Here is a 23,214-nt window from a genome sequence, read left to right as displayed (position 1 = left end):
ATTATAAACTTATGGTGGAACATTAATTATTAGAGCCCGAACTGTAGTTGAGTATACCGCCTTTGTTTGAGTATACAGTATACACTTTGAGAAAATTTAAGGAACTTACGGCGAAGTGCGGATGAATTTGTATGTGCTTACTGTAAATGCTATAGTCATTGCAACCATATTCGCCGTTGATGATCGGACGAACACCATTGCTACATCTCACCTTACACGCATTTACGAATGAACACAAAAAAGGATTTAATTTCCAATCCAAGACATTCTTGATGGCAACCATGGTGTAATTTTCATTTCATGTCATGTTAACAAGGCAGACAATGACACTAATGAATGACAGTAATGAATGAATGAAATGTGAGAGGTTTTGAGTACAAAACAACATTATGGTTTCAGTAAGAGCATAAAGAAATCTTCATCAGGAATTCTAACCAAATGTGATGATTGTAACACCAGAGACAAGAATCAGCATGGCTCGCCGGCCCTTGCCAATGGCCTTGGATATGGTTGAATTGTAACCAGGTTCTGAAGGCGAGCTCGGTGTGGTTGAATTGTGATGGGGTTCTGAACTCGAGCTTGTTGGAGGAGGTGCAGAACCTGCAAAAGACCCCATCAGTGATCAAATGAATGATTGAAAAGCTTTGATCTTCGGCAATGATAGAGTTTCTTTTCTCCATCTATAATTTTATCAGCATTTGAGAGGAATTCCTCCTTGGTTTTCACATCTTATGAGAAGATAGGATTATGTGGGGTCTATTCCTTATCATCCCAACTAGATGGTTGTGATAATGTCGGAAATTATCGACGGTGAGGATCCCTTTAAACATATGTCTATGAAGGATTCTAATCCAAGTTTAGTTCAGGATAGATGAGTCTGAGATGGGTCTGCCTCATCTATACTGTATTTGTGGCTGATGGATCCAATGATCCAGACCATCGATTGGCGATAGTTCTAAGAAATTGCACCGGATGTAACAATCTCAACCATCTATAATTGTTTCCTGAGGTGATAGATCAACACAATCAACTCAACTCAACTCAACTAAGCCTTTGTCCCAAACTAGTTGGGGTCGGCTAATGAATCCTTTAGAAAATTGTCATGAAGAAGGTGAAAGGATCTATCCGGCTCAAATTGACTAAGTCTAATCATGACACTAGTTGGGTTCATCTGCATCGATCATTTTTTTCCATTCTCTCGTATCCAAGGTCGTGTTCTATGTTATGTTCCTAGCCCTCAAGTCTTATAGGTCGACAAAATCAATTGTCCAGAAATCCACATCCAACCGTTACAAGGCCAATGGACGGTTTGGATTATCAAACCCATCAGCTAGAGATGATCGATATTGTTTTTTCAGAGGGGAACCAATCTCCACACGTTGATGGTGATCGAAATTCGGAACCAGCTAATATGTAGGCCCCACTCTTGATCGGTCGGATTCTAAATTTGCAACCATTGGAGAATCTCGACCGTTCAATCAGTGAAATTTCAGCTGACATCATTGGTGATGTTTGGCTTAACATTCAGTTTGTGGGCCCACTAATCCGAGAATTCGGATAATCTCAAATGTTCAATCAATGGACATCAGTAACTGAAAGCCTCTATAAGCAGATATCAACGGTCATGATCGTCGAACTGATTTGTGATTTGTGGGCCATGGCCCATCCTTGGTGGGTTCTCTGTCAAAATCTAAATTTGGGGTTATAAAATTCCCAAGTGTTCAATTAGGGGTATTTTGGTCCTTTCAAGATTTAAGTAGGGGTAGTTTGGTCTTTTCAGAACTTACCGGATTCCCAACTACTGAACAAAGGATCCGGGAGCCCATATCCTGCCGAGGCAAAGAAAAATAATTAAAAAAAGCAAATAAATAGCAATTTACAAAATCTGAAAAAAAGAAAAGAAAAGATAATGCGCACGTTAGCAAAATCCAGTGACAATGAAGCTACCTTTTGGGTTGTTGAGTGGCGGTAAACTTTGAGATCCTGTTACAAAAAAAAAGAAAAAAAAAGAAAAAAGCTAAATTATTTAATTGAATTTTTATTTGTTTGTTGAAAAGGAAAATAACAGAAAATTACATTTACACCCCCTCTAGTTTCTGACACACGTGACAAATACACCTCTGTAGTATAAGGTAGGCCCCCTTAGTTGATGGTTCGTCCACAGATTGAAGGGTTAGGATGTTCTTATGGAGCTGAATTTTTGAGAACACCCTATCTATGTCAGGGCCCATCAAATGAAAGCTTTGGATAATCCAAATAATGTGGGCCCACTGTGTTTTTGGTAGTGTTTGGATAATCCAAAATTTAATCTTTACAAAAGAAAAACTGAATTTGTGATTATCAGAGGGCATTTTCGTCATATTAAGATCATTGCTTTTGTGCTACGTGCAATATTACCCGCTTAGGAAAACTGAATTTTTAATGTAATGACAAAATCACGTTTCGAATTTTAAAATTATTCCCGCGCATTTTAGAAAAACCTAGAACTGATCATAGTGGAAACAGATAGAAAAACCTAGACTTGTTTGAAAATACACGGAAAAAAAAAAAGGCGAATTTTAGAAAAAAACGATCGCTATGAGATCAGAGCCAAAGCTCTCCGATAAAGCATCGTCATCAGATCGCATACCAAGATCGGCGCACGTTAGCAAGAAAAAGGAAAAATCTTAACGTATACCAGAAATAACAGGCGCATTTTATAAAAAACCATTGATTTGAGATCAGAGCCAAAACGCTCCAATAAAGCATCGTCATCAGATCGCATATCAAGATCGGCGCACGTTAGCAAGAACTCGCATGAAGATAGTAGAAAAAAAAAGAAACATAAAGAAACGCAATGATTTTCCATGGAAAACAAGATCAAGAAAATAAAATTCATGAGAGAGAGAGAGAGAGAGAGAGAGAGAGAGAGAGAGAGAGAGTAAAAACCTTGGCAGAGAGATTGGAGAGAAGATGGTGAAGTGGCATTGGGGCAGAGAGAGATGAGAGAGAGTAGTCTTGTCGTGTTAAGAGGGAAACCGAGAATTGAAGGTCGCCGGAAAATATAACACAGGCAGGCAGGATGGCCGGCGGCAATCGGCTTGCAACAGAGAGAAGACACTGTTAATGGCACATTGTTCGGAGCCAATGATACGTACGGAAGGCACGGTGACAGAGCCAACAGTTCTCCTCCGCAGTATACCGGCGGATCTCCGGCCACCACCATTACCGCCGGTAGAATTATAAGCAGAATCGCCACCGGAATTGCCACGTTGGATGAAAATTTCATCGCTGGTTGTTGTTCCGAAAATGCCCCTTACGTTTTCGAGAATTGACTTGAGAGAGTGAGAGAAGTTGATTTGTTTACTTTTTTTTACAAAATGCCACTAATAAGACTCCTAACTACAATGTTTTTATAAGCAACGACTTCGCGGAAAGCCACTTTTACGATCAATGGTGAAAGTGACTTTTTTTTTCCTATAGTGAGGCGTTTATGTGAAATAAAAAACGTTGATCTTGTACAATAACTTGCATAAGTTTTGACCTTTCCGGAGATTTTATAGTCCCGTATTTTTCAAAGAGTAATGTACGGACCACATCATAGGATGATCCAAACCGTCCATGTGATGGAACACATGTTGTGTCGGGGATGATCATAGCCCTCCGATCTAGAGAGTTTTCCATAATATGAAGTTTCTCAATAGATCGGAGGGTTGGGATCATCCTATAGAAATGATTTTTCGGACACAACCTATTTTCGTTGTGGCCCATCACATGGACGGTTTGGATCATCCTATAGTGTGGTCTGTACATCCATGTGTATGATAAAAAATGAGATTTTATATGCTGTGTGAGCGTGAATTCCAGTATCTTTCAAAAAAGTATAATAGGGGGCCATAGGGCCGCTTCATAGGATGATCCAAACCGTTCATTAGTTGGGTCATAATGTAAATAGGCTGTACCTTGTAAATCATCTCCATAGGATGATTCTAACCCTTTGATCTATAGAGGTTTCTATTATATTCTGTCCCTCTACAGACAACTATGTAGTTTAAAAAGAAAGGACATGTTGAGTTTGTGCAGTTATTAAAATGTGGTAGTGCCAACGTCAGTAGCCTTTTTATAATAATGGATTCTGCTGCTCTTGGAGGTGTGGAGAATGAAAAGTGCTAATTGTAACAGCTTAGATTCGCGAATAGCGGAAGAATCATTTCCATCAAAATTTATTGGGGCTGTTTGGATATGCGGATTTTAGAATCCAAGTTTCAGTTTGAAAACAGTGTAAAAGAGGATTCATGATCAAGCTGGTGTATGATGTTTTTACAACGTTTCTTGGATTTTAAGTAAGAAATCCAGGTTTTAGAAATCTCTCTCCTATCCTGAGATTTCTAAAACCTAGAAACATGGCACAATCTACTACTCTCTTGCTGTCGGAAAGAAGGGTGAGAAAAAAGACAATCAACGGCTGGTCCGCTTCTTCTCGTCTCTCATCGACAATCTTAAAGAAATCCCGGATTCTAAAATCCGCATATTCAAACAGCCCCTTATTGAATAAGAGTATGCAAGCCCACAATGACATATAGTATACATATCAAAAATTTTAAATACAATCACCCAATACATTGTAGCTAGATGAACCAAAATAAATTACAAAACTCCACTCTCCCAAGACCGTGAATTAAGAAAAAATAATTACAGACCTACATGGAAATACCTCATGATTCCTAATAACAAATAGTAGCTAGGATTTATGACTTCAAACAATACATGAATCCAACAAGTGCAAAACCCATCACCAAGACAAAGAATAATTAAAAAATTACATAAAACAACTTCCCATCAGAACTTAAAAGAAAAAGAGTGCTGCTAGAGCTAACAGTAGGAGTGAAGGTGAATATATGATTGAAAGCTTAACAGCTGAACTTGGGGTTACAACTGGCCGGCGCCCTGTGGATTCTGTTGGGTGCCCTGTGGATTCTGTTGGCGGGGATGCCGGTGCAGAGACGATCATAGGTGGTGACACCGAGGTTGACGCTGGTGGCGGTGATGCTGACTCGGGAATGGATGAAGCTGAGACGGAAGAAGAGAATAAAAAACAAAGAGAATTAGCTATATGTGAAAAGGGGGTGATGTATATGAGGTATTCCTCATATAGCTTATTCGAGCTAGCGCCTAGAAACAGGGCATCAACCCATCTTGTTTGAGTCATCCAACCCATTCATTGCATAGAACCTAAAATCATGTCCATTGGATATATCATCCTAATCATTCGCTTTGTAGAGGCACAAAATGGACCCATTTTATAGCCGTCCGCTTTAATCCTCTCCAAATTAAGGGTCAGCATGGTCCTATGGACATGATTTTTAGGAACACCCTATTTATGTTAGGTCCTAGAGAATCGATATCTAACATCAAACAAACAACATAGGCACCAACCCTATTTCAAAGAGATAAGCTTTCTGAGGGATACCTCAGATACATTTATGTAATGTGAAAAAACCAATTACTCCAAAAGCTTAAGTTGTTAAGAGTTGGTGTTATTTAATCATTTATACTTCAACACCCCTTGCACGTGCTGCCCCTCTTTTTCGGGTTATCAGTACACGTGGCACATGTGTCTCCTCCTTTGGGTTGGCCCTACCTGTGGACTTTTAATATCAAGAAGTTGTTGGGTGTTGAACTGAGGACTTATGCCATATGAAACAACCAATTACTCCAAAAGCTTAAGCTGTTAGAGTTGGTTCTATTGAATCATACTACTACATTCCCCTCATGTGCTAGCCTCTTTCTCGGGGGGGGGGGGGGGGGGGTACACGTGGATTTTAGGGTAGTACCCAAGACATGCCGTGAGGCAATAGCCCTTATGCCATGTGAAACAACCAATTACTCCAAAAGCTTAAGCTGTTAGAGTTGGTGTTATTTAATCATTTATACTTCAAAACTATATATAATTAATAAGTCTTCTATTATCCACATGGCACCTAGTGTGAAAAGCCACATCATAAACGGGATTCTTTGGATACCTATGAAAGTTATTTGCAATATAAAATTATAAATTTAAGTATGATTATTTACAAATAATGACTATAATAGATTAACTTTTAAGTATTTTGTTAAAACCGAAATAACCGACCACCGAACCGAATTCGGTCGCTTATTTCGGTTCGGTTTTTGGATTTTTCGGTTCGGTTTCGGTTACACTATTTAGCATATTTTGGTTTTCGGTTTCCGGTTCCGTTTGTAAGAAAAAACTTCGGTTTTAACCTAACAACCGAAGTATTGACGACAGTAGAAGAAAAGGCATTAAAAATTATTTGTTATTTAATATATTTTATGTTACATTTTTTTTTACTTTTCAAACTAATTTAAATATTGGCATGTGGTCATGTCTTCTCCGCCCAACATTAGCATAATACAACCCTTTTTTTAATGCAAAATGTGGTCTTGTCTTTAATGCCTTTTGTCACGTCAAATCACATTAAGAGGTGGTGTATTATTCTATAAGGTGGGTGAGAAGATATAAAAACAACTAGAACAGCTGCCTACTTGCCTAGGGACTTTTATTTATTTTTAATGCAGAATGTGGTCTTGTATTTAATGCCTTTCGTCACGTCAAATCACATTAAGAGGTGGTGTATTCTATATGGTGGGTGAGAAGATCAAAAAACAACTAGCACAACTGCCTGCATGAGGGTTTATACGTTATGCTTTTTAACACACACACTCTCTCTCTCCTTAAGTCTTTACAAATTAGGGTTTTCAGAGGCTAAGATTGAGAAGTGAGAACTGAAGAGGAATAAGATCTCCACAACACGCGGCCACGCCTCCACATCTGCAGGACCACTCTAACTCCGGCGATTGTCGTCGGCCACGACTCCAACTTCGTGACTCCCACCCACGGCTGTCATGGCCGCCACCTAACCACTCCTCCATGTCCACGGGACCACTGTCTCTGTTTTAAAAGGTACAAAATGGGATTTCTCACTCTCTCTGTCTACAAATTTATTTTCTACTTTTCTCCATTTTTTAGTCCTAAAATACAAGCTAAAATGAGGGGTTTATAATCTTGTTCTTGTCAAACTCATATAATTCGGTTACAACCGAACAAATCAAAGAACCGATTTTTTTTCGGTTTCGGTTCAAGTTTGGTTAGAACATATTTCGGTTCGGTTTCGGTTATCTTTTTTCAGTAACCGAAATATTTCGGTTATGTTATTTTCAGCTATTTCTGTTCGGTTTCAACGGAATGAACAGCCCTAATTAAAAAGGGAACCTTAGGGCCGATTTTGGTGATAATCAGAGAGGCCCCAAATCAGAGAGGCCCCAAACGATTATAAATTTTGGGTGATTCTCATTAATCGATACCAAACGAGCCCTAAGTTGGTGTTCTTACCTGTAGGCGTAGGGGTAGGGGTTTGGGATGGGCCGAACGCCAAAGGACCTGCCATTTGTAAACAAGTTTAGTACAATCACATGCTGAAAATTGCTTATTCTTGGCAATCTCTATCGGAAAATCTATTATCATGAAAACAATATCTCTATAGTCTTTCAAGATAAAATTAATAAAGATTAATTGAGAAATGAAGAGATTGGAACTTGCTTAGTACCTGGAGCTGGAAGAGGACTTGCAGAGCCTGCAACCAGAGGGAAATTAGAGGTTTAGTACTCCATTTATTAAAAAAAGAAGAAGCATTTAGGCCTTCAATTTATGCTATTGTCCCTCTAAATAAACCATAATCATATCATTTCCTTCTAAATTGTAAAAAGAAAAACTTTTCCTAAGAAAAAAAAATTCCATCCCAAATGTTTTTCTTGCAATCCAAACAAGGCCATAGTTATTTATAGGCAAAAATCCTTTTAAATTTTACCTTTGCATTGGAGGGGCACCGACGCACCATTGCAGGCCCGTGGGAGCGATATGGCTAGGGCTCGGTTGATCGGAAGTTGGAATGGGACGTTCCCTGTCAAAATGAGACATGCACAATCGGTGCTACTACTGAGAAGCGAAGAGAGAGAAGAGCAACATCCGGCTGTCGGAGAAGAGCCATTGGCGCTACTTCCGGTGATGAAATTCAAGCAAGGAGTGAAACTACTGATCATGGAGTTTGTGCACCCCGTCGTGATCTGACCCGAAATGGGTACAATTGATATTGCCAAAGCTAATACTAACAAAGTGATCGCACGCGTGAGACTCTTAAACCACTCCATGAGTCTTTAGAGCGGCCTTCGTAGAAAGAAGAAGAAAAAAGAAAAAGATGATGAAGAAGTTCTTAGAAGAAGTTCTTAGAGAAGCTTATGGTGAATGGGGGAGAAGGGGAGAAGGTTTGAATATTTATATAGAGAGAAGATATAGAGGGAAAATCAATTAGTCTAGAGGTGGGTTTTAAAGGTCACCAACCTAAACTAACTTTGTTACGATATCACATTTTTTTATTCATTGTTTTGAAATGGGCAAATTTTTATTCATTCGTTTTGAAATGGGCTTCTTATACTCTGAATGTGTATATTTTTCTAATCGACAATCCTAACCGTCCAATTTGTGGCCGTGAATACAGACCCTTGCTTCTTTATTTTATCACCATCCATTTAACTGCCACAAATCGGAGGGTTAAAATATCCAATGGGAGTGGTTTTTGAGGCATGGCCCATCATAGCAGCTAAAGCGATAAACGGTCTGGATCGTTCAATAAATGGACCCCACTTCTACTTCTACTTCTACATGCTCATATTTTCATTGGAAAAATATGTGCATGCAGATGATGGAGCTGGCATCAATTAGGTAGGGTTTGGTATGGACTTGTTTTTAGTTATTTAACATTTACCTCGAATGACTTGATTTTCAGACTCCCATGCGTTGGATCATCACACACATGTTCGGCTCACTTGCATTTTAAGTGTGAAACTCAGTTGGAAGCCTTTTTAGCATGTTGTTAGACATATTTTTGGCACACTTGAGGCAATTGGGTAGGGGTGTCAACAGATCCACTTCGGTCACGATCCATTTCAAATCGGACCATCCAACGGAGTGTCCTAGTAGGTCCTTACAAACATTTTGCTCAGTTAAATTTCTTAGAAGGAGGCTAGGGAGAGGGTACGTAAGTGCATGTCACGACGCGGGTTAGGTACTTAATTAGGGTGAATGGTTAGAGAAGAGAAGAGGATGACATGTGGCTTGAGAGCGATTAATGAAAATACTGAAAATAGGGATTTGCTAGCATCTATCGCAGACGGCATTTCGCGGATTGGATGTTGCATGTGAGAGCAGCCACCTCTTGGATGAAGACAAAATCTGCTGAAAAGTGAGCCTGCGTGGCTGCTCTTACCTGCAACAACCCATCTGCAAAATGCCTTTTGCGATGGACGCCATCAAATCCCCTGAAAATAATAGTATGAAAAAAATGCATGACTTATTTTAATTAAAATAGACTTGAAAAATTACTTAACATTATAAAAAAATTGAAGGGTATTTTCATAAAATAGTACGATAAATTCGAATTTCGGACTGTCCCATGGGATTTTGTTAGTTGCCGGGATTGAATCGGAAAAAATTTCGGAACCTACTGTAAGGATCCTAAATGTGTCCATGGATCCTGATAATTTGTCTAGATTCTGTCTGTTTAAGTTCGGATTCGGATGGTCCATCGAACTGTCTGGATCCATTGACACCCCTACAATTCGGTCGCACACCTAGAGTTGTACTAAGGTTAAAGCAGGATCAGTCAATAAAGGAGTCTACTAGGGCGAGTCAGGTGAGTCACTGAGTTTTTTTTTTTTTCCCCTTCTGAAAGAGACTTTGTCCTTTTCTTTCTTGTTAGGTTTCAGCTGAGTCATTAATTGTTTGGTGTTAGTTTGTCCAAAATCATGTCCTACTATTAAAAGATTCGGATAATTCTTATTTTATTTCACAATAAACTTATATATTTAAATGGGATTTGCTAGGCAATTTTGCGGAAAGCCATTTCACAGCTGATTTTTTCAGGAGAGAACAACCACCACAGATGAAGTAAATGAATAAGACAAAATCTGCTAAAAAGTGAGCATGTGTGGCTGTTCTCTCATGCAAAAGTCAGCCACAAAAGGGCTTATCCGTGAAACTGTCTAGCAAATCCCTATTTAAACCATAATTAGGAAAATTTGGTCCTCCTTGTAAAACTGATTGCATGGAAGTCCCCGCAGTAATGGTCACCCTTGCTTGAGTTTCAAATTACTATTGCTTGTCTTAGTAGTTGTCGTAGAGATTTAAAAAAATGTGCATGGTAGCTCAACAAACTAACACTATATTTGATATATTTGCCCCCTTTTCTTTCCTGGGGCATCCCCGCAGTGTAAAAGCACAGTTATAAATACACTACAGGGGTAGGCCAGGGAAGAAAAGGGGATGAATATATCATTGACTTTTCCAGTTTTCCGTCTGAAAATAGGTTTCACACATATTCCTCTTCACTTCCTTTTTCCGATTTTTCATGTAACTCTGCTACGATGGGTTGAGCTCCAACAAATTTATAACCATGCCCGGCATGGTGAGGCCCATCAGTTTACACCTCCTGTTTCGATATGGTGGGCCCCACCATCAGTACCAAACCAATGCATAAGATGGGACCCATGATTTTGATGGGATAGGGCCACCGCCTCATGTTTCTTACGGGGGTGGGACCTATCATTTTATACCTGAAGTTTTAATGGGTTGGGGCCCAGCATCTCTACCCAACCCATGCATATGGTGGGACCCGTCATGTTACCGGCAATGTTATTGATCGGTAGGCCCCACCATTTTGCACCAAAAATTTTGTATTTGTGTGTGTGTTTGGTAGGGGTGCAACTCGGGTTGGGTTGGATCAGGTTGAGGCCAACCCTAACCCAACCTGAATCCAACCCAACCTGAGATAGAATTCCCTCAACCCTAACCGAACCCAACCGACGCCTCTGGTTGAGGATGGTCAACCCTAACACAACCTGCTTCTAAATCTCTCAACCTATCTAACTCAACCCATTTAACCCAAAATCAGGTCGAGTTGAGTCAGGTTCACCTTGGGTCAAACACAAAAATACAGTTACACAGAGGAAATCAAGATAAATTAGGGGACGAAGGTCGGGTTTGGGTCGGGTTGCCAAGGCCTCAACCCTAACCCAACCCGAAACTAAATTGGGTTGGCTTTTCCCAACCCAACCCCAGCCGAAATCGGGTTGAACCCGTCGGGTTCATGTTGAGCCCGACCCAATTAAGTTGCACCCCTACTGTGTGGGGTGGGGACCATTTTACACTCATGGGCACGCATGGGTTCAAGTTGAGCCCGACCCAGCCAAAATCGGGTTGAACCTGTCGGGTTCAAGCATGGGCACGCAACACTAGTAAATAATTAAGCATTGCATCCTTAGGGCATGTTTGGTAACACCATCCCTAATCACTTAAGCGTCTGGAATAATTGGTTGTTTCACATGGCATCAGAGCTACTACCTCACTGCATTCATGGGTTCAAAACCCAACAACTTCTTGATATTAAAACAAATTTATGGTCAACCCAAAAGAGGGGCCACATGTGCCAAGTGTATGACCAACTCGAAAAAGAAGGACCACATGGGAAATAATGAGATTTGAGGGGCTGATGATTGAGTAGAGCATGGGAAATAAAATAAAAAAAACTATTTTAAATAGGAGTTTTTTCTGTGTTTTCCAATCCCCATTACATCAGGGGCGGAGCCACAAAAAAAAAAAAAAAAAAAAATTGCAAAATCCCTTATATGTACAACTGAAAAAGGGTTTTATTTCTAAAAGGGAAAACACATTTACCGGCATTCATGAATGCCTGTAATGATAAGCGCCCCCCCAAAGTTATTCCGCCCCCCTAAAGTGTAAATTCCTGGCTCCGCCCCTGATCACATGTACTCTTTCGCTCCCACTCTCTCAAATCTCTCACTCACCAGCCTCTCTAGCCTTCTCCCACATGCTTGAGAAGATTTTACAATCCATTATCCTAGATTTTTAGTATTTTGATTCCGCTCTGTCAGAATGGAATTTTTGTCATAATTTTTTAAAATATTTGTTTCTCATTTCTGTTCAAGGGAGTCTTTTTTTTTTTTTTTTTTTATAATCTTGTTTTTTTTTTTTTATCATTAAGGGAGAATCGGAATATGATATCTATTCCTATTCTGACAATCCAAATGCGGCCTTATTTGCTTTTGGAAGAGGGCTACAGATAATGTCCTTCTTAACCCTTATTTTAGGGAGGTGATGAATGCGCCCCTATTCACTACTTGGGACACCCAGCTGAGTGTATCAATGACTGCAGAGGGGCCGATGTACTTGACAGCAGAAGGATTCAATGGCCTGATTGTCATGTACACTGCTGCCGGGTGTCCCAAGTAATGAAAAGGGGTGCATTTATTCTCATGTAACGTGGGACTAAACTTCAGTAGGTTTTAGTATTATTTTCTTGGGAGATGATATTTTCACTCCCCTACACGCACGCTCCCCTTATAATGTGATTTGACGTGAGAAGTGGGCAATTTTAATGCTTTTTGACGTCAAATCCTATTATAAGGGGGGCACATGAGTAATGCAAGGGGTGAAAAATATCATCGCCCTATTTTTTTAGGCCCCGTTGGATTAGGGAAGTTTTACGGAAAAGTTGAGAAAGAAAAAATATTTCTAATTTTTTTCTATTTTCCTTTTCTTCTTAGGGAACAAATATCTTAGAACCATTCCTATTCAACATTTACGTAGACGGACCTATGTAATCATATCATTTTCCTCTAAATCGTGGAAAGAAAAAATTCTACCAGAAATATTTTTCTTGCAATCCAAACAGGGCCTCAAACTTTTTCTTTGTTAAACAGCGTAGCACAATTTTTTGGCATTGGAAAGGGTAGTTTTGCCAAAAAAAAAAAAACAAGAAAAAAGAACTAAGATAAAGTCATGTAGCTGCTATATCAACAGCCACCCGGAGAAGTATTTAATAAAATTAGTGTTATTATTAAAACATGAAAGAGAAAATGTCATTTTTTCTTCATACTACACGAATAAAATAAGAAAAATGGACACGTAATGCTCTGTTTCTTTTGATGTAAATGAACGGAAAAAAATTTTACCCCCATTTTTAAGGTAACAAATGGGTGTAAAATTTGTTTTACACCAATTTTATGTGGAAAGAAAGGTAGCCTAACAGGGAAAAAAAAGACAAGTAGTCCACCCAGTATTGAAGTTCACTCGTCCCACTGGTTGAAGAGGGTCAAGAATTGTAGGAATCCAACGAGTCATGACAGAAAGTTTCCAAAGAAAACTTAGTCAAGGCGATAAAAAGACTCTAATATATACTCCCGCCAAGTTATTCGATTATGTAACTCATAGGCATGGATTTAAATTTCGACCAAAATCCGAAATTTCGGATTTCAATGAGGACCGAAAATGAAATGTACCGAAATCGAAATTTACCAAATTTCGTTCGAAAATTTGTGAAATTTTGGGAATTTCGTTGAAATTTATAACAAAATAATAATTTGTTATTCTGTTAAAGAATTTCGAACGAAATTACTGAAATTTTGTCCAAAAAATCCGGCATTTCGTGCGACAATACCAAATTTCGCCTGAAATTTCAGGTTTTCAGTTGAAATTTCAGTTTCGGATAAGACCGAAATTTTAGCCGAAACCGAAATTTAAAACCATGCTCATAGGTACTGAGAAGTTCAATTTCCTAGGTTTAGAATGCTTCTATCTTGAGTTATGGATCTCCCTCTGTCATGTTTTTTGAGTTAGGGATGAAGTTTTGTGCCTAAGTATGTATCATTTTCCACTTTATCAAATAAATAGGTAGGGTCCCTGACTCCCCGCCAAACCCAGCTTACCCATAAAAAAACTGCAATGATTTCAACACAAACATGTTTTGATACATGACTCTCATGTTTCTTGTCTTTTATATTTAAAGAGCTGTAAAAGGGTTTTTATACATGAGAGCATGTATCAAAACATAGTCGTGCTGAAATCATTTCCCAAAAAAAAAAAAAAAACTCGCCATAAGTGTCAAGATCTTTACCTACCATATTTTTTATTAGTTATTAATTAGGGTTTTGAAAAATAACCTTGTGGACTACTTGAAATAGTTTGATAGGAGTAGATAACTTAGGTGAGATTAGTTCTTATCTATAATAAGGAAAAAGTTGTAGGATAGGTAAGACCTAGGAGAAGTCATTTTTGTTTAAAACATTAGCTGCCAATGTAGCATGGTTATCATGAGATTTTATATGATGGGTGGCCGTGAGAACCCGTGAGGTTTGTACGGAAAGGGTATCACCGTTGGTTTTCTATCAAATGGTGTATAAGAAATGTTATCTTAAAAATTAAAGATAAAGACCAAAATCCAAAATGTCAGAGGAAAAGTAGCAAAAGTCAGTACTTCTTCTTCTACAAGTCAGGGGTAGTCATTTTCAACAAAAAAAAATGAAAAGCTGAATGAGTCTCTCTCTCTCTCTCTCTCTCTCTCTCTCTCTCTTATTTCTACACAAAATCCTCTGCAACACTTCTTCTTCCTCTGGCCTCTCTTTCAGCCGGAGATTTAGTTGGCCATAAACGATTTTTTTTCCGTCTCTATCTGCGGCGGGTGTAAATTCAGGCGTGGGCGCGGGCATAGGTTTGGGCGTGGGATTTCCCTTCCAGTATAACAAGCATTTAAGGTAATTTTCCCATCTTCGTTAAGGGACATGTATATTCACCTTTTTTTGTTACTTGGAACAGCCTCTTCAAGTGTAAAAGAGCAACCATAACTACACTAGAGGGGGCTGTCTCAGGTAAGAAAAATGGGTGAATATATTGTTTAGCTTTTACTTATTCTTCTTTTTTTTCCAATAATAGCAATCTGATCTATAGGATCCATTTGAGTTTGTCTATAGCCCACAAGATGAATGGTTTAGATCATGTTCATATATTCCTTGTGGAGGGATGATTACAAATTTCTTGAAAATTTTCCAAATTTTATGGCCCATTTTATCCCAAAAGTTTTTTTATTAAATGAGAATTTTTCAAATTAAACTGAAATTTGAAGATTCATTCGTTAATAGATCTCTTGAAACTAGAAAATATTGCAAAAAAAAAAAAGGATATTGAGTTCTGGATATTGTCCATTTGGGCACGGTGAGATGGTTGTATTTCTTTCACAGACAAAAACTAATTAGGGGGACCATTTTATAAATGTTTAAAATGGAATGAAATGTCATTTGTGTAGGTTTATTGAATTCATTTGTCATTATATATTGTTTAATGAAAAATCACATGTATTATTGTAGGGTACATCTAGGTACGGATATTTCATATGGGTAGATGACATGCATAGAAGAGTGGCACATGAGGGCGAGCATGAAGACGACATACCACCTATGCAAAGAGAGTGGCGGAATCATGAAGATCTCATCAACAAGCATCTGCTTACAATTATCTTTATTATCACATTCCTAATGTTTTATTAATTGTAATTGTATAACTCTTTGTCGTAAAAGGAATATGACCAAAAAATGTAAACATGCTTTTGAATGTCTAAAAATACTTTGGGTGGAATGAGATCAATGTATTATGCACTAGTAACACTTGGAAATTTGAATCCTAGTTTTAATTGATCACAAAGTTTGGCATTTTTATTTTATGCTCCATTGATTGGAATGAGCAGGTCATTTTCCAAGTTTGATTTGGACGAACAAGCAAGTGTAGCTTCAAATGTTTGTGAGTGAATTTTTTTTTTTGTCAGCCTAAACACATGCTTCTGGCTAGTTCTCCTTGTTGACCGGGTCTTACAATCTTGGCGCCTGAGAAAAGCCATGTAACAACCTTTGGATTTTTAACTAAAAGTTACAGCTTCCTAGCCACATTCCTATTGGATTTAGTATACGTTATGAGTAGAGCTTTCATATCTTTGGGAATGTTTAAAAAAAATCTAATTTGAATAAAAGGAATTCTTATACATTAGTGATTAAATGGGAAATTGAGTGTCTCACCTTCATGACCTATCTATTTTGGAGTCGTTGTAGTTGTGTATTTTGATACTTGTTTTAAGTGTTACCGTGCATGCCCTTCTGGATGATATATGGCTGGGTGGTTGACCTATAAAAGAATTGACGTGCGGTGCACTTGTTGTGCGGTGATAATAGCAGAAGATGCATGCATTACTCATTTGCAATGCTCTAAAGCTGACTTGCTTTGAGCATTTTAAAATGAAGCAGTTCCTCACCATCAAAACTCAAGCTCTAATGCCCAAGCTTTCTAGAAGGTTTTGAGAAGAAAGTCGGTACTACAATGGACTAAATGAGTAATGCATGCATCATATGAGGATCTAATAGAATTGTGGTTCACAAAATAGACCTATGAAATCCTTGAGCTTGTAACTCGATCCTTGAAAATTAAACAGCATAAGATCAATTTCGGAACACAATCCAAAAGCACATGAAAGGAACTCATGAATGAACTGTCATTTGCATTAAAGTGAATGGTTAAGCAATGATACCATGCACCAGTACACAAGCAAAATGAGAGTAGCTCAAAAACAGAAGATGCACTAATAGTTGTTTCAAAAGGGAAATCCTTAATGCCATGAGGCTCGGGATTCAATTTTAGCCAGCAACATATATCACCATATGCTTCTTCTTTGCAATTTCAACACGTGAATATTTCAAAATCCTTAGACACCAAGGCTTTCATGGTCACCCTTCTTTCAAGGCTTGTGTAGGAAGGCTTTATCAGCCCTTTTTTCATCTTTCTATCATGGCAAAAGCTTGCCTGTCCTTGATGCTACATATGAGCTGCCTCATCTCTAGCTTGGCAAGAACATAAGCTCCACAACCTATTCTTCTCACATTAAAAGCATAAGAATCCCAAAATCAAAAACCACATATAGATAACTGCTTACATTCAAAACCATAAGAACATCAAAACCAAGAGCCTGCATAAGCATGTCTGCAAGAAAAATGACTTGTTTATCAAATAATGGCCATAAAGAAAATAACTTTTTATCAAATAATGATCATAACTTTTTATCAAATAATGATCATAAGGTGAATATACATGTCCCTAAACGAAGATGGGAAACTTACCTTAAATGCTTGTTATACTGGAAGGGAAATCCCACGCCCAAACCTATGCTCGCGCCCACGCCTGAATTTACACCCGTCGCCGATAGAGACGGAAAAAAAATCGTTTCTGGCAGACTAAATCTCCGGCTGAAAGAGAGGGCAGAGGAAGAAGAAGTGTTGCAGAGGATTTTGTGTAGAAATGAGAGAGAGAGAGAGAGAGAGAGAGAGAGAGAGAGAGAGAGAGAGAGAAACTCATTCAGCTTTTCATTTTTTTTTTGTTGAAAATGACAACCCCTGACTTGTAGAAGAAGAAGTACTGACTTTTGCTACTTTTCCTCTGACATTTTGGATTTTGGTCTTTATCTTTAATTTTTAAAATAACATTTCTTATACACCATTGGATGGAAATCCAACGGTGATACCCTTTCCGTACAAACCTCACGGGTTCTCACGGCCACCCATCATATAAAATCTCCATATAAAGAGGATAATAGAGAATAATCAAAATACCCTCATCTCCTATTGGGCAACAACTCCTTATAAAAATGGAAAAAATGAGAAAAATGAAATAAAGATAAAAAAAACAATTCTAAATTTCTTTAAAAATGCCTAAAACACCCCCTATCTAATAGAAAATAATCAAAATACTCTCATCTCCTATTGGGCAACTCCTTATAAAAATGGAAAAAATGAGAAAAATGAAATAAAGATAAAAAAAAATAATTCTAAATTTCTTTAAAAATGCCTAAAACACCCCTTATATAATAGAAACTAATCAAAATACCCTCTTCTCCTTGAAACTAGCCAAAATGCCCTATCTCATAGAAGTGATCGATCAAAATGACTTTGAGGGCACTTTAATTGGACAATCTAAGCCCTTGATCTATCAAGCCTAATTTAGAGTTCCACCGATGATCTTCTACAAGATCAACGGTCTTGATTTAACATACATGGCCCAAACTACATCTTATGTGACCCAGAAATGCCGGTTATCATTGATTGTAAAAGTCACTTTCTTCTTTGTCCTAATACGGAAAATACCATGCACGTATAACAAAACTTAATAATATGACCCCATAGAATGGTCGTCATCATTGGATAAAGAGGTCAAGTTAGGCGGCTAATCACTTTCAATTCCACATAGGAATCTTCTCTTTCTTTTCCTCTTTTTAAGTAGAAGAACAAATCTATATAGTAGGACTAGGGGAGGTAACAAATGTGACACAATTCAACCTTCATCAACCAAGCTCTAATGGAGGACAATTCTCTCCAAGGAAAAGATTTCCCGGCGAACCCGCCGGAGAACCCATTGCCAGAGATCTCTCTCCGGCCATTTGAGCTTTCGGATGCCGATGATTTCATGGTGTGGGCCTCAGATGACCGCGTGACCCGATTTTGTACTTGGGACACTTACACATCTAGAGAAGAAGCTGTGACATATATTAAGGAATATGTGATGCCCCACCCATGGTTTAAGGCTATTTGCTTGAAAAATCGGCCAATCGGCGCTATCTCTGTCCGGCGGGGCTATGGCTGTGACAAATGTAGAGGTGAAATTGGGTATGTTTTAGCATCTAAGTACTGGGGACAAGGGATTGCTACAGTGGCAGTGAGGATTGTGATCTCCTCTATATTTAGCGAGTGGCCTGATTTAGAGAGGGTGGAGGCACTGGCGGACGTCGAGAATCCGGGATCTCAAAGGGTTCTAGAGAAGGCTGGATTTGTAAAAGAGGGGGTGCTTAGGAAGTATTATATTCAGAAAGGAAAGACTAGGGACATGGTCATGTATAGTTTTCTTTCCACTGATCCCAAGCCTGTATGATGCTTTTTTTTTTTTGGGAGGGGGAACCTGTTTGGCAATCATGAAATCTTTTTCCATGGAATTTTAGTTTACCAAGCGGTGGCAATCATGAAATCCTTTTCCATGGAATTTTAGTTTACCAAGTGGGGAGAGGGGAAGGGAGAGGTAGGGAGGAGAGAATTGAGAGGGCATCAATGAAGAAAGGAAGAGAAGTGGCTAAAAAAAAGGGAAAGTAAATTGTTATTTGAGTGGAGTTTTATTTTCCTTGTTTTTCCTCCTTTTCTCACCCTCTCCTCACTCAATACCTTACAGGCATCTTCCCCACCTGCACTCACTTACCATTGGGTGAGCGAGTGTTCCACGGAAAAAAAATTCATGGTTGCCAAACATGGCCTAATCTTTTTTATCAGACTTTGTTATCAGATTTTCTATTCAAGTTTGAGGGAACCTTGGTTATGGATTGAAAGTTGTATACAAAATGGTAAATTATAATGCATTGTGATTGATTTTGATGTCTAATATTTATTGTTATCAAATCCCATAAAATAAATTACAGAAATAATTCTTTTTCTATAATTTTTTGAGACTTGTGATCAAATCCAGTATGATTAAAATATTAGGTGGATGAGGTGTTCTGGCCTTGGCTATGGCCAATTTTGGCTGCCATTAAAAACTATTTTCAGTTAATATAGAGCAACAAACGAATGGTTTAGATATCAAAACAGGTGGGGTAGACTGAAGTTTATTTGCATATGTATTTCCGTGGAAATACCATTGTTTTGAAATGTGGATAGAGGCAAAATGAGGCGAAAGCAAATCCTAGTTGACTTTGTTTGACACAATCGAGTACTCAACTCATAAGATCAATCGATGGACTATTTTTCGCTTCTGAAAATCCATAATTTGTTTATCGGGCTACCGAAATTAGGAGTTTTTATATGGTGGCTGATCGTCCACCAACAAGGGCAGAGAGAGAAGAAACTCTCTCTCTTGATTTTTGATCCAGGTCAAACCCTCTTTTTTTACTTCTACTCTCTCTCTGCCCTTTACATATAAAGGGCTGCCACTATATAATTTCTCCTGAAATTAGAGCCGCACCATTTCAGCCGCACCCGCCCTCCCCTCCCTCTTTCACACCTTAAAGCCCACCATCATCTGATGGACTTTTTCTAAATTTCCATGGTATCGGTGCTATGAATGATATTGAAATTTCTGGCATGGGATTTGATAGGGGCTATCGCAGAAGGCATTTGGCACCTGGGATGTTGCATGCGGGAGCAAGCCACATCAGGTGAATTAAATGAAAAAGACAGAATCTGAGCCTATGTGGCTTCTCTCACATTCAACATCCCAAGCCTAGCAAGTCCCGTCATTTCTCTATTTTTGTGTGTGTGTGTGAGTTAGGCTGGTCTCCTCTGTTCTGGTTAGCATATATCATTTACCTTAATAGATGATATCTCACCTATGTTGACAGATATAGGTCCTTTTTCTCACACATCTAACTATTTTATTATGAGCAATGGTAGTCCATCGGGTAGAATAAAATCAGGGCCTTGCCAAAAAAATTCATTTTCTCCCATATCCAATCTATGTGGGGAACAATTGTGACCCAAATCGTCGTTTGTGGAACCTCAAATTGGGAGGTTCAGCAGATCTAGGTCTCGAGAGCTAGTCCTCCCATCTCATATATATATATATATTCTATGCTAATGATATTTTTGTAATCATGTAATATTCCATTTAGGATATGGTGGAAAAAATCACCTAGTGTAATTAACTTTGTATATTGTTGTATCCCTCTAAGCTGAATTGTGATAGTAAAACATTGTATAACCCAGAAAATGCTTGGGTAATGTACAATGTGGCATACCGAGTATCACAATATGAGACTCACCTTTGATCGATCCAGGCCATCCTTCTAGTGGGCCTTACTTTGATATCTACTGGCCAAAAAATTGCAAATAAAAACCATGATTTAGAATGGTATAACAAGTATTGCGCTTCATTATGTTAGATTAATATCTCATAGAGCAACCAACATTTGATTGATTTGATTTGATTCTGGTTTGCCGAATGCAATTCTAATGCCAGGATCACTCAAAAAAATGGATTCCAAAATGAGAATAAAGAGAATGGTTGCTGAGCGCAACCTTAATAATCCAATTAGAAAATGGTTATTTCATGCTTTTGGTAAATGGTATAACGCATTTCCTGTTGTGGGGTCTAGTCCTTGATGTTGGCTCCACACCCACATATAAACATGAAATCTAATTATAATTGGAAACATAAGATTCATTGTGAAAAAAAAGGAAACAAGAGAGACAGAGAAACGTATCTAGTAGAGAGAACCGACAAGCAGAGAGAACCAAGAACCGTAGAAATAAAAACTGATTGAAGAAGATAAAGAGAGACGAGAGAAAAAGCAAAAAAGTGGGACTTTTTTTACGATGTGTTTTCAGGTTAAGGTTTTGAATTCGGTCAAAACCAAATTCGATTCCCGTTCAAAGTGTGCTGAAGAAGAAGAGCAGATCACATCATGACTATGTTCACAACGCGATGATTTTGACAATTTTTCTCCTCCAACCTCAAGGTTTTCTACATCGAACTTGTTGGAAGGCATGAGGGAGAAAAATGATTTGTGAGGTAACCTTGTATGTCTCTATTAGTCTCTCGATATTTGTTGTAAACCTCAAATTTTTAGGCAAAGAACTTGAGAGAAAAAGCCTTGTAATCTGACCCATTTGGTCATGATAAATTCTGAGAAGATTTCTATTAATATTGGTTTCTTGGATAAATTAGAAGATCCATAATGTGTGTTTATATAGAACACTCAAAGGATAAACATAGAAAGATAAACAATGATTGTGGAAAGAGATAAAAGTTAGAAACATACTAATCTAAACTAACATACGCCAATTAGCTTAGTTGCTTAATCTAGCACTTCAATCAAATCTAATCTCACAAATCTAACATATTCTAAGAGGAGATGGGGAGAAGAGAACCAGAAGAAAGAAACAGTGGAGAAGATTTGGGCGTTTTCCCTAGGCTTGGAAAACTCTATTTTCAGCATATGTGTGCTGTCCCAAACATCCCTTAATCAATATATATTGTTTAGTTTAGTTTCCTAATTTATTTCCTAATAAATCTTCACAAAACTAGCTATTGGAAGGAGAACTAGTTTTTGAAATTAGAAACCAAATTTTGTGGGTAGATTTTTAAAACATGGTTGGATGTTTTCCCCTTCCCACATTGGGCGTTTTCTCAGTAGAAAGCGTGTATTGCTTTTTGAAATTTGAGTTACTATTTAATCACCAGGGCTGCAAATGAACCGAGCCGGCTCGCGAACATGTTTGGGTTCGGCTCGTTAAAAGCTCGGCTCAGGCTCGTTCGTTTACTAAACGAGCCGACCCGAGCCCAAAAATTAGGCTCGCCAAATAAACGAGCCGAACTTGAGCTTTGTATAGTTCGGCTCGAAAAAGCTCGCGAGCTTTTTAGGCTCGGTTCATAAACGAGCCGAGCCAAGCCGAGCTTTCAAGCTCGGATTATGTTTGTTTTTATATATAAAATAAAAGAATTGGGTTTTTTTTATCACAAATGAAAGTTTGGCCGAGTGGTTAAGGCGCTGGATTTAGAGGGGGCAGGGTTCAAATCCCAAACACTAGCCTTCATAAAAACTAAACGAGCCGAGCCCGAACACCCCAAAGCTCGGCTCGTTTGCAGCCCTAATCACCAATAATATCTCTCATATTCTCTCTTTTTCTACTTTTCCTATTTTCTCTACACAAAGTACAAAACATGAATATGTCTTATGAGTTGGGCGTTTTAACATAGGGGCAAGGGTTGTTGTTCTTTTTGGCATCTGTTGTTGGAAAAATCTTTTTTGGTTCTTAAATAAGAAATTGCTTGAGAAGATTGAGTTGTCCGAATTGAATTTTTAGATCCATGGATACATCAAATTGGTAAAATGGGACGAATTATTGTTGATCAATGCTTAGCATTGAACAATAGGATATCAAGTCACAGACCGTTGATACAATCTTTGAATGAGTGTCTCCTGATGTTAGTTCATAAATAAGGTCAGAAATGGGTGTCCAATCCTTGTTGAGATATGTTTTGGGGGCTTAATTGTGGTGGACTTTTGGTGAACTCTGGGGATTTGAGGAGTAATGCCAAAGTCTCCCCTGATTTTTAGGCCGAACTTGGAGGCCCCTTTTAGTTGAGATTACCTAAAGGTCCAATTGGTTGCCACCCAACAGTGCATGTATGGGAAAAGAAAGTAAAATGACATTATTTTTCCTTTTTCCGAGACGTTTGGTTGTCATGCACTTGTTATAAGGAAATTTCTAAATGATAGCCCGAGTTTCCTCCCAACTCAAGAGAAAAGAGAG

The 23,214-nt window shown here is 38.4% G+C and overlaps 3 protein-coding genes and 2 long non-coding RNA genes across 5 annotated transcripts; 2 read left to right on the top strand and 3 right to left on the bottom strand.

Moving 5' to 3' along the window:
• Nucleotides 1–280: 280 nt before the first annotated feature.
• On the bottom strand, nucleotides 281–3,330 carry LOC143887551 (Bifunctional inhibitor/lipid-transfer protein/seed storage 2S albumin superfamily protein). Its single transcript, XM_077391634.1, has 4 exons — nucleotides 2,929–3,330; nucleotides 1,948–1,983; nucleotides 1,788–1,829; nucleotides 281–600 (listed from the first exon to the last, which is right to left on the bottom strand). The coding sequence occupies exons 1-4, from the start codon at nucleotides 3,266–3,268 to the stop codon at nucleotides 431–433; spliced, it is 588 nt and encodes a 195-aa protein (XP_077247749.1). The 5' UTR covers nucleotides 3,269–3,330; the 3' UTR covers nucleotides 281–430.
• A 1,234-nt stretch (nucleotides 3,331–4,564) lies between these two features.
• Nucleotides 4,565–8,314, bottom strand: LOC143887550 (non-specific lipid transfer protein GPI-anchored 20-like). The gene is made up of 4 exons (XM_077391633.1): nucleotides 7,848–8,314; nucleotides 7,587–7,613; nucleotides 7,373–7,420; nucleotides 4,565–5,049 (listed from the first exon to the last, which is right to left on the bottom strand). The coding sequence occupies exons 1-4, from the start codon at nucleotides 8,185–8,187 to the stop codon at nucleotides 4,826–4,828; spliced, it is 639 nt and encodes a 212-aa protein (XP_077247748.1). The 5' UTR covers nucleotides 8,188–8,314; the 3' UTR covers nucleotides 4,565–4,825.
• Nucleotides 8,315–14,210: 5,896 nt separating this feature from the next.
• On the top strand, nucleotides 14,211–15,586 carry LOC143887029 (uncharacterized). Its single transcript, XR_013253988.1, has 2 exons — nucleotides 14,211–14,643; nucleotides 15,253–15,586. It is a non-coding gene; the product is annotated as an uncharacterized LOC143887029 (long non-coding RNA).
• A 903-nt stretch (nucleotides 15,587–16,489) lies between these two features.
• LOC143887028 (uncharacterized) lies at nucleotides 16,490–17,494 on the bottom strand. Its single transcript, XR_013253987.1, has 2 exons — nucleotides 17,047–17,494; nucleotides 16,490–16,909 (listed from the first exon to the last, which is right to left on the bottom strand). It is a non-coding gene; the product is annotated as an uncharacterized LOC143887028 (long non-coding RNA).
• Nucleotides 17,495–18,210: 716 nt separating this feature from the next.
• Nucleotides 18,211–19,345, top strand: LOC143887027 (uncharacterized). Its single transcript, XM_077391153.1, has one exon. The coding sequence runs from the start codon at nucleotides 18,278–18,280 to the stop codon at nucleotides 18,845–18,847; it is 570 nt and encodes a 189-aa protein (XP_077247268.1). The 5' UTR covers nucleotides 18,211–18,277; the 3' UTR covers nucleotides 18,848–19,345.
• Nucleotides 19,346–23,214: the final 3,869 nt, after the last annotated feature.

This window comes from Tasmannia lanceolata, unplaced genomic scaffold (genome assembly GCF_043159265.1).
Source record: "Tasmannia lanceolata isolate RefF3 unplaced genomic scaffold, GAP_Taslan_0.1 ptg000012l, whole genome shotgun sequence".
NCBI classification, from domain to species: Eukaryota; Viridiplantae; Streptophyta; class Magnoliopsida; order Canellales; family Winteraceae; genus Tasmannia; species Tasmannia lanceolata.
Note: the sequence above shows the minus strand (reverse complement) of the source record. Positions and strands in the feature narration are given on the sequence as shown.

Excerpts from the sequence above, each read along its gene's own strand:
- LOC143887550 (XM_077391633.1), bottom strand. The coding sequence starts at position 8,187 with ATGGAGTGGTTTAAGAGTCTCACGCGTGCGATCACTTTGTTAGTATTA. Across the intron at positions 7,614-7,847 it reads GGTGCCCCTCCAATGCAAAG|GCTCTGCAAGTCCTCTTCCA; the intron begins GTAAAATTTAAA and ends CTCTGGTTGCAG. Across the intron at positions 5,050-7,372 it reads CCCTACCCCTACGCCTACAG|CTTCATCCATTCCCGAGTCA; the intron begins GTAAGAACACCA and ends CTTCCGTCTCAG.
- LOC143887551 (XM_077391634.1), bottom strand. The coding sequence starts at position 3,268 with ATGAAATTTTCATCCAACGTGGCAATTCCGGTGGCGATTCTGCTTATA. Across the intron at positions 1,984-2,928 it reads TCTCCAATCTCTCTGCCAAG|GATCTCAAAGTTTACCGCCA; the intron begins GTTTTTACTCTC and ends TTTTTGTAACAG. Across the intron at positions 601-1,787 it reads GTTCAGTAGTTGGGAATCCG|GTTCTGCACCTCCTCCAACA; the intron begins GTAAGTTCTGAA and ends GGTCTTTTGCAG.
- LOC143887027 (XM_077391153.1), top strand. The coding sequence starts at position 18,278 with ATGGAGGACAATTCTCTCCAAGGAAAAGATTTCCCGGCGAACCCGCCG.